The following is a 9,378-nucleotide window of genomic DNA, read 5'->3' on the forward strand; positions in this document are numbered from 1 at the left end:
CTGAATAAATTAGAGAATAAATGTTTGACTCTCTCCCAAAGCAAATATTGTCCCTGGAGCCAATCGAAGCTGGTGCAGATCAGGGCTCGTGGGTCACAGGAGGCTGGGATGGGGATGGGCAAGCGCCCACTGGACGTGGGAGCCGGGACACTCAGGTAATAATAGCGACAGCACAAACAAGCAGGGTCTAAAGAAGGGCCAGGCGTCTCCCCGGGGGCAGCCAGGTGGGCTTTCTGGGAGGTGGCAACAGGATGTGGCCTCAAAGGATGCAGGGGGACGTCTGATCCTTCTGGGCCCGTGGGCGTGGGCAGCAGGAGGCTCATTAGGGGCCCCTGCCCCTGGGTGTGTGGGAGCTGGCTGTCTCCACTGCTGAGTTCCTGGGGGCTGGGGCGGCTCCCCCACACATGGGGCCACGAAACCTAGCTGGTGACCAGACCCACCCCTCCCCCCACCCAGGGGCCAGCATCCCAGGGAGGGAGGGTGCCCTGGGAGAAACTGAAGCCCGTTCAGCCTGCCGCTTAGGGCTGGCCTTGGGATGCAAAGTGAATCCACTCAGAATGACTTTGGGGAGTGAGCAGATGGCTCGGAAATCTCCCCAAATCAGTTTCTCCCAATTGATTTGACATCGTGAGCTGCCTCCCCAGGGCCACGCCAGCCCAGAGCACCCGCGCTCACATGTGTGCACCCGCGCATGTGCTAGACGTCCGCAGAGCCCTGGCTGGATCTTGCCGTGCAGGGTGTGAGCGTGTGCATGCGTGTGTGCGTGCGCACTTGTGTGAGCATGCATGTGTGTATGTGTGAGTGTGTGTGAGTGTGCATGTGTATATGCCCGGACGTGTGTCTGAGTGTGTGTGCATGAGCATGTGTGCATGGGATGTTCCTGGAGATCCCAGTCAGCCCTGGGACCCTGGCTCTGGGTGGTTGCTGGGAACCAGGCTTGGCCAGTGTGGACAGTCTCTAAAGCCTTGGGTGAGGGTGGAGCCCTGAGCAGGAGGCAAGAGGACCCAGACACCCCCAAAAGTCTGTGGGGGGACAGGAGCTGGGGGTAGGTTCAGGACGCCGGGGGACACAGCCTTCCCACACCTGGCACAGGCTGGGGACAGCTGCGGGAAGCCCTGCGTGCCCAGGCCCTGAGCTGGTGGGGGGCGGCACAGAGCAAACAAGCTCTAGCCAGGGTGACCTGCTTTATGGGCTCTCTCTCCGCATCGATGCGTTTTATTGGCCGCCGGGCTCCAGTGGCTCCCAGAGTGACCTTGCTCAGGAAATCCGGCCTGCAGGGGCAGGGCGAGGCTGCCTCCTGGCTGGGAGGGCAGAGGCAGGAGGGGTCTGTTTGCCTGGCAGGGCGGGGCAGGAGGTGGGAGAGGTATCCCCACAGTGAGGGAAACCGAGGCTGGCCACCACGGCCCCGGCTGACAACAGCTCCTCCCAGGCCCATCCCTAGCAGCAGGATCGATGTAGGGGTGCCCTGGTGGGGCCTGGAAGGGCCCAACCCCCTCAGGTGTCCTAAGGCAGGAGAATGGGCAGAGCATGGGTAGACACCAAGGAGGACTTCCCACAGGAACCCGGAGGGCCCAGAGAGCTGTGATGTGCTTTGGGAGTGTCAGGGAGATGGGTATTGAGAATTGGGTCTTCAGTGGTCACTTCTCAGGGCATCTGCATACCGCAGATATCATACCTGGGACCCCCTCTCTCACCCTGGCCGGTAAGGGGAGGTCCCCATCCCGGACACTTCCACCTCCCTTCCCTGCAGCCAAGCACACTGTCCTGTCCTGTCCAGACTGGCTGGTGTCATCCGGGCTCCGTCACACTGTCCTGTCCAGGCTCTCTTCTGCTCAACGCCCTGCTGTGTCTCCTCTCTTCCCTGAGGTTGCCCGGGCCCAGCCTGTCCATGGGAAACAGGCAGCCCACTCCACTGGGTAGTTTGAGAAGACTTTAATAAACCGACCTTCTGCAGGGGTGGACAGTGAAGTGCCCTGGACCTGAACCCCTCTCCTCCATGCCTCCCGTACCCTGCTGGGCTCCCCGTTGCCAGACACAGTCTGGGAGGTGGCGATGTGGTCCATAAGGGGTGAGGATAAAGCTGGGGAGTGGCCTTGGGGGAACGGGAGACACCCAGCGCCCCCTACCCACATCCGTGTTCTGGGGGCCATCGGGCCTGGGTTGGACGGGATGCCGGGAGCTGCCCTGGGTTAGCCTCCAGAGCCCCCAATCCCTGCCCACGTGGTACCCAGCCTATGCTACTGGGTCTTCTCCCTCCCTCCTAACTCAGCACCCAGCAGTCATACCGAGGGGTCCCTGGAGGCAGGCAGGTGTCTGCCCCGTGGCTGGTGGCGCAGTGGGGTAGGGGACGGGGGTCACAGGAGAGAGGCTGCTATTGCCTAGGGCCTCCCGCTTCTGACACCTGGCTGTGGCCTCACTGGCCCTCTGGATGGAGGATCTGTCCACATGTCCTCTGGGGCCACCCTGCTGGGGCCCAACCAAGCTGCGGTGTCCGCCTGGGTCCCCTGAGGGGCGCAGATGATGGTGGTGACCAGGCAGCTTGTGAAGGAACATGTGTGGACGCAGCCTGCCTGGGGCCAGGATGGTCCTCACTCCTTCCCACACTGAGGAGTCGTCCACCCCCTCCGGTCTCACGTGTCCGTGTGTCTTGCGTTTGGGTTTCAGCCTTGATATTTGCTATTTTTAGACTCAGCCTGTCGCTCGGCTACTTGGGAAATGCTTCCATTTTGGTCCTTAGATCGAGAAGTCTTTCCCCATCCACAGACTCGCAGAATATTTTCACATATTTTTAACTGAGGTAAAATAACACCGTCTTTAGGAGCACAGCTCATTCCCGACAGAGCTTCCATCTTCCCAAACCGACGCTCTGTCCCCATGAATCGCTGACTCCCCACCCACCCCTGCCCCTGGTGACCTCCATCCACCTTCTGTCTCCAGGGATCTGACGGCTCAAGGGGCCTCGAGAAGCGGAATCCCGCCATATTTGTCTTCCTGCCACAGGCTTATCTCCCCGAGCGCGATGCCCTCTGGGCCCACCCCTGTGGGAGCACGCGTTGGCCTGTCTTGAGTAACATTCCATTGTGTGGATGGATCACATTTTGTCCGTGGCTACCCTGTTTTGGCTGTTGTGGATCGTGCCCCCATGGAGGGCATGCATCCCACTTGTGTTCAGTGGCTGTATTGCTGGTGACACTTTTACTGGAATGCGCGTTAGCATGTGGGATGCACGTTGCATGGAGGTGGCACAGCCTCCTGCCTCGTGGACACACCGGCCACTCTTGTCCCCGGGGCGTCCTCAGTCTCTGCCACTGTGTTCACTTCAGGCTCTTCAGGCTCTTCTGGGTCTTCAGGCTCTGCTCCAGTGTCTCCTCGGCTGGGTCAGAATGTTCTAGAATCCTATCTATTCACTTTTCCAGGCCGCGTCCAGCGTTAGTCTACAAAACTAAAACAGTGGGTTTTGTTCACAAACGTTCATAATAGCATGGTCCATGACAGCCCACCAACGCTGGCACGGACTTGCCGTGGTCCATCCACACAGCAGGACGGCGGGGGGGGTGGGTGGTCAGCCACCAAGGGGAATGAAGCCCTGACACGTGCTACGGCGTGGCCCCAGCTGGAGAACATGACGCTCAGAGATGGAAGCCACGTGCAAAGAGCCACGCGGTGTGCGATTCCGTTTCTCGGAAAGGCCCAGAAGAGGCAGATCCAGGGACACAATGAAGATCAGGGTTTGCCGGGGGAGGGGCTGGGGTCTCTCTGGTGGCACAAGAAAGTTCCAGAACTGCACGGAGGTGGTGGTTGCACTGCACTGTGAATGTGCTGAATATGCCAGTGAACTGTTCACTTTAAAATGGTCAATTTTATGTTCTATGAATTTCACCTAGATTTTTTAAAGGGATGTTTCATTGGAATCCACTAAACTGACAGACTTCTGCAGGTAACCGGCTCCCGATAGGGCCCCCCCCCGGGGGGCACGTGGCCGGTGCCTCACACTCGCTGCTCCTATCGGCTCATCCCCTCTCCGGCTGCCCCGGCGGTCAGGGCAGCCCGCGGCCTCCTACCTGGGCACTCAGCTGCACCTCTCGGCCTGGTCACTTTGCAGATGCTGACTCTACCCTGGGTCTTGGTTGTTCCTTTTTTTTAAATAAATAAACCTGGAGGGTGTGTTTTGGGGGGAGATGTTGGCATCTTGTCCTGGACCCACCGGCAGTGTCCGCTGGCTACCCCCCACCTGCTGAGGGCCCTGAGCATGCCCCGCCCCATACCACCCCTGGTTCTCAGAGCATGTGCTGGCCTCGGCACCTGCCTATCAGATGCCGTTCTTGGCCCGACCCACCCCGGCCTCCTGGGTCAGCACCTGGCAGCAGGGCCCGTCCCCAGAGGCCCTGCAGCCCTGTCCCAGCACGGCCCTGTCCAGGCTCCGTCAATAGCTGGATTCATGCCGTGAGGTTCGAAGGAGTGGCCACCGGGTCAGCAGACCGCCCTGAACCCGGGCACCTCTCGGCCTCGGCTGCTCTGGGGGCCCAACCGAGGCTCTCGTCACCCACCTGCTGCTGGCTGTGAGTCGACGCCACACGGCAAGCCGGGAAGACAGAGGCTGCCCTCTGGCCCGTCTGGCCTGCTGGGGCCCCGGAGTCCCACCTGCAGGAGGGAGGGTGGAGGGAGGCCAGCTCCTTCCAGGCCTCTCACCGCCGCCCCTTTCCTGTTTGGGCAGCTTGGTCCCTGCCGCTGAGCCCTCTCTGCCCCCCACCCCCTGAGGCTGCTCCTGAGCTCCCTGCCCATTACTGCTGCCCTGGCTGTGTCCAGCTGTCACAGTCGTAAAAGGGCACAGTGCAATCTGAGAGCCTACCCAGGTTGGCATCGCAGGTCAGGGGGCCCAGGGCCGCTGCTTCCCATAGTCCTCTCTGCCCCCGTCCTGCATCTAATTGGGCCACAGCTTCACCAGCCTGTGACTCCCATCCTGGCCCCCTACCCCGTGTCCTGGGCTGCTGCCTGCCATGGAAGCCAGCAGGGCCTGCTTGGGCTGGCGTGTTCCTGGGGGACAGGGGTTCCTGCTGAGCCCCCTGATGCTCTGCATCCTGGGGTGCAGATCCTTGCCGGTGCCGACCTCCTAGTCAATGACTTCCTCAGGTCAGGGCCCTGTTGGTGTGAACACAGACCCAGCGTGGGGGGCCTGGGCTGGCACTTCGGAGTGACAGAAACCCATGCCCATGGGTCTCAGCTTCCTCATGGGACACCCCACTGGCCGGGATGGGCTGTGGGACCTGCAGGTGTGAGGGTCTCATACCTGGGACCCTAGGACCAACGCGGGGCAGGACCCAGAGTACCCGTGGGGCATGCCCACTGCTCAAGAGACTTCAGGACCTGGCCACAGGGTGGGCTGCTAGCAGGGGTCTGTACCCCAGGTCCCATGTAGACAACAAAGGGAGTCCTGGCAGCCCCTCCCAGTGAGGCCCCCTTTCTCTGTCCAGGGCCATACTTGGTGGGAATAGCCCAGCCCATGGAGGGCCAGCTCCCTGCGCCATACACACTTAGGGGTTCTATACACCCTTGCTGGGCCTCAGTTTCTCCACCTGTCAAGGGTATGGCCCTCTGTCCTGGGACAGGAGGAGCCCCTGTCTGAAAGTCTGGGACAATGGTCCCTGATGACCCCCCTTCCCCAGGCTCAGCACCACTTTCCCGGGGGTCTGCCAGGACCAGGTAGGTATGGGGAATTTATCTCAGGCTGGCCTGGGTGCTTTTGGGGGGGCCCCAGGGTGAATGAGGACAGAGGGAACCCTACATCTGGTGCTGACAGTACCCATGAGGACCCCGGCCAGGCCTGTAGGGGGCTGCTCGCGGTGCACCCACAGGGGAGAGGGCTCTGGGGCTTCCAGCAGCCACCTCTGCTTCCTCCCACACCCTGGCCGGCGGCCTCTGGACCATCCTTCTGGAAGGTTCCAACATCTCCTGCCCAGTGCAGCCCGCCTGCCGCTCCAGCTGCCTCTCGCCGCAGCCCGGGACCTCATCCAGCTCATGGGGCTCGCCGACACCAGACGCTGCTCTTGCCACAGCCTCCGTGGCCTCATTGCCCCAGGATCCTTGCTCAGGAGGGAGCAGCTGCAGGAGAAGATGCGGGGGAGGCCCAGGGAGGGGGCGGTAGTGATGGGGCCCCAGGAGGGGCTGGGCAGAAGGCCCAGGCCAGGGTGCACAAGCCAGGAAAGGAACAGACTCACAGTGGCCCCAGGGGGTGGATGGAGCCCTGCTATGGAGTGAACATGGCCACCCTCCAACTACACCCCTGCCTGCAAGGGGGGGCGTGCAGCCTGCGAGAGGCTCTGTCTCCGCCACATCTAAGTACGTGGTGACACTGGGGTGTCTGGGGCTCCCCCGGGCTCTGGGGCGCACATCGAGGTGCAATCTTCCTCCGCCATCCAGACAGATGAGGGGATGCTGGGCCCTGTGTTCACCCCAAGGACGAGACTCTCGTCCCTGGCCCAGGACCACACCCCCACTCCGCTTGACGCCATCCTGTCTCGGCGCCTTGGCCGCCCTCGTACACCCCAGGGGTTCTGCATGTTTCTTGCTGGCATCGGCTCTGAGCGGCAGTGTCTACGGGGACCGCCCCACCCGCCTCCCCAGCGTCTGGCCAGCAGGAGCACCACAAACGTCTCTGGGCTCAGCTATTTATAAGCAGAACAGATGTCTCCACCCTAAGGGCAAACCCATGGCCGTGGAGCTGCCCCGCCCGCCCCGCCACGGCCCACCCAGCCCACCACGTGCCGATGACCACGGGTCTCCCTCCCGAACATCTCGGTGTGGACGTCCAGTCTGTGTCCACCCCCCACCGGGGTGGCCCCTAGTCTGTCTTGCTCTGGCCGCGTCCCTGGCGCTCCGCTCAGTGCCTGCATGCAGCTGACGCTCAATCACTGCACATAGTCGGTGCTCAAACACCGCAGGCTGAGCTGCCGCAGCTCCCCAGCTTCCAGGGTGAGGTCGCGCGGGGCGGCGTCCGGGGTGGGCGAGCCGTGGGGGCTGGGCTTTGTGGGGGGCTAGAGCTCTGCGGCCGGCTTGACCAGGTGGCCGCTGAAGGTGATATAGAGGTCGCCGTGCTCACCGTAGATGGCGTTGTTACGGTCCCACAGGAACAGGCACACCCAGACGGTGTCTCCGGCGGCCAGGGGCAGCAGCAGGCTCTGGGTCTGCATGACGCCGCGCTCGCCAGGCTGCGCGTAGGGCATGGCGGCAGCCCGCCCGCTGCACACAATGTGCAGGTACGTCTCCTTGTAGTTCCACGTGTGCACGTTGAGGCTCAGGAAGTAGACGCTGGGCACGGCACACAGGAAGCGGCCGGACGCCGGGTGGAAGGCCCCGTCCAGGTTCACCAGCTCCGTGTGGAAGGGCACGGCCTGGAAGCGGTGGGTGCAGGCCCTCCCGCCGGCCACGGAGAAGGCCGCGTAGATGCACTGACACAGGGAGCCCGGCAGCCCCGCCTGCCCCTTCTGGCCCTTGCGGCCCCGGAGGCCCCGGCGCCCGGTGGACCCTCCTTTTCGCTCCTGCCAGCGGGACCTCTGACCCCCCGTTCACCCTTCTCACCTGCAGGGGGGCAAGCAGGGGCAAGTGGGAACCGTGGGTTAGGGTGTGGGGCCCAGAGTCACGGGGGCCAGGAGAAGCCACGCCCCCAGGCTGTGTCTGTTTGGGGCCTGAGCCGCCTGCCACGCGGGGACGTGGGGACATGGGGACGTGGGGACAGTCGGGGGGGGGCAGAGGATGGGTCTGCCCTGGGCTGTGCAGGACGAGAGGCTGGGAAGTTGGCAGGTCTAACTAAGGACAGCTACAGCCCAGTCTCCCCAGGCGAGGGCTCCTGGAGCTGGCCTTCTTCCAGGGGGTCCCGGGCCTCCCTCCAGCCTCCCATGGAGGCTGGGCCTGGGGGTCCGCCGCGGGGCGGCTGAGCAGGATGAGAGGCCTTGGGCCCCCTTCTGCCACAGCCCCCTGCCCAGGCTGCCTCGCTTCCCCTTTTCCGCAGCTGTCGGGGACCCGAGAGGCAGGTGCTTAGTGTCCCACCAACGGGGGCCCAGGTGCCTCAGTCGGGGCTGTCCTGCCCCCTCAGCGGGGGTGTCCTTGTGGGAACAGGGGTGGGGTGGGGTTGCATCTCCACAGACACTCACCTTTGAGGATGGAGATGTCGATGGCAGGCCGCACGCGGGGCACCCACTGCTCCCCAGCGCTCCAGGGGGCGTAGGGGCCGGGGGTGGCCGGGGGCCAGGTGGGGCGACAGCACTGCACACATGGCCGTCGGGGCAGCCCCAGGCCGGGCCAGGCCCCCACAGGCAGCCCCAGGAGGAGCAGGAGGCTGGAGGCTGCCATCCGTGCCAGAGCCTGGTGGGGGTACCGGAGGGGGGCAGCGTCTGAGAAGGAGGAGCCCCCACGGAGCCCTAGGCCCTGCAGCTGCCTGGGCTGTGCCCCCTTGTCTGCGGCAGATGACAGGTAAGGCCAGGGACCTGCCCGTGTGGGGAGGCGCCTCTCTGGGCACCGGACAGGGTGCCTGGCTGTGGGCCTCCTGGATCCTCAGCACCTGCCCCTGACGGATATCATTAATGGATCCCTGCACACTTTCACCTGGATGTGGCCTCTGAATCCTCCTCAACGCAGCACTGCAGGGGCCGGCACGGGGGATAGCTCGCACCTGCCCCTCCGGAGCCCCCCGCAAAGGTGACCAAGGCAGCCCTATGCTGTCCCAGCCGGAGTTTCCAGGCTCCTTCTCACCCCTCCCCACCCCTCCCTGCAGCCTTGGCTCAGGGCTGTAGCAGGTACCCTAACAGCCTGCAGCCCCCACAGCTGGGGACCCCGCACCTGGCAGATTCAGGGGGAGCCGTCATGGGGGGATGGGCTCTGATTCAGCTCCCCAAGGCCCCCACCCACCAGTGGCCAGCGGAGCCCTCAGGGAGGGGCAGCTGGGCTGCTTCAGGGAAGGGCAGAGCCCCAGCGCCGGGAAGCTGGGCTCTGGGCCCGGGTTGGGTGGCACCCTCCACGAGGCAGTTTCTCCCCAGCTGCCTAGCTGGGCAGAGGGTGGTACCCCCCTGAGCTGCCAGAGGAGGAAAAGCAACTTGGGAGGCTCCCCAGGGTGGAAAAAATGGCCTTTAATCCCCACCAGGCCTGGGCCTCCTGCTTCTGCCTCCCCTCCCCCAGGAGACCCTGCCTGACACCTGGCCCATCCGTGCTTCCCCTGGATGCATCCGGGACGCTCAGCCAGGGCAGATCTCCTATAAGGGCAGGAGTGTGAGTTTCGGGATCCTCGCTCTTCCCTGTCATGCAGCCCTGCTGAGAAAAGACACAGGACCTTCCTCCAGGAAGCCCTCGGGGACTGCAGCCCAGGATGCATTTCTTCCTCTTGCATGG

At 63.7% G+C, this 9,378-nt stretch overlaps 1 protein-coding gene across 1 annotated transcript; it reads right to left on the reverse strand.

The window, feature by feature from the left end:
* Positions 1-7,031: 7,031 nt before the first annotated feature.
* On the reverse strand, positions 7,032-8,346 carry C1QTNF8 (C1q and TNF related 8). The gene is given in 3 exon segments (XM_045871539.1): positions 7,032-7,510; positions 7,513-7,575; positions 8,148-8,346. Coding segments are annotated over 3 exon segments (741 nt in total).
* Between the last annotated feature and the right edge of the window lie 1,032 nt (positions 8,347-9,378).

The sequence above is a fragment of the Mirounga angustirostris genome, unplaced genomic scaffold (genome assembly GCF_029215605.1).
Source record: "Mirounga angustirostris isolate CCGP_5_RB_7025 unplaced genomic scaffold, mMirAng1.0.hap1 SCAF_5, whole genome shotgun sequence".
NCBI classification, from domain to species: Eukaryota; Metazoa; Chordata; class Mammalia; order Carnivora; family Phocidae; genus Mirounga; species Mirounga angustirostris.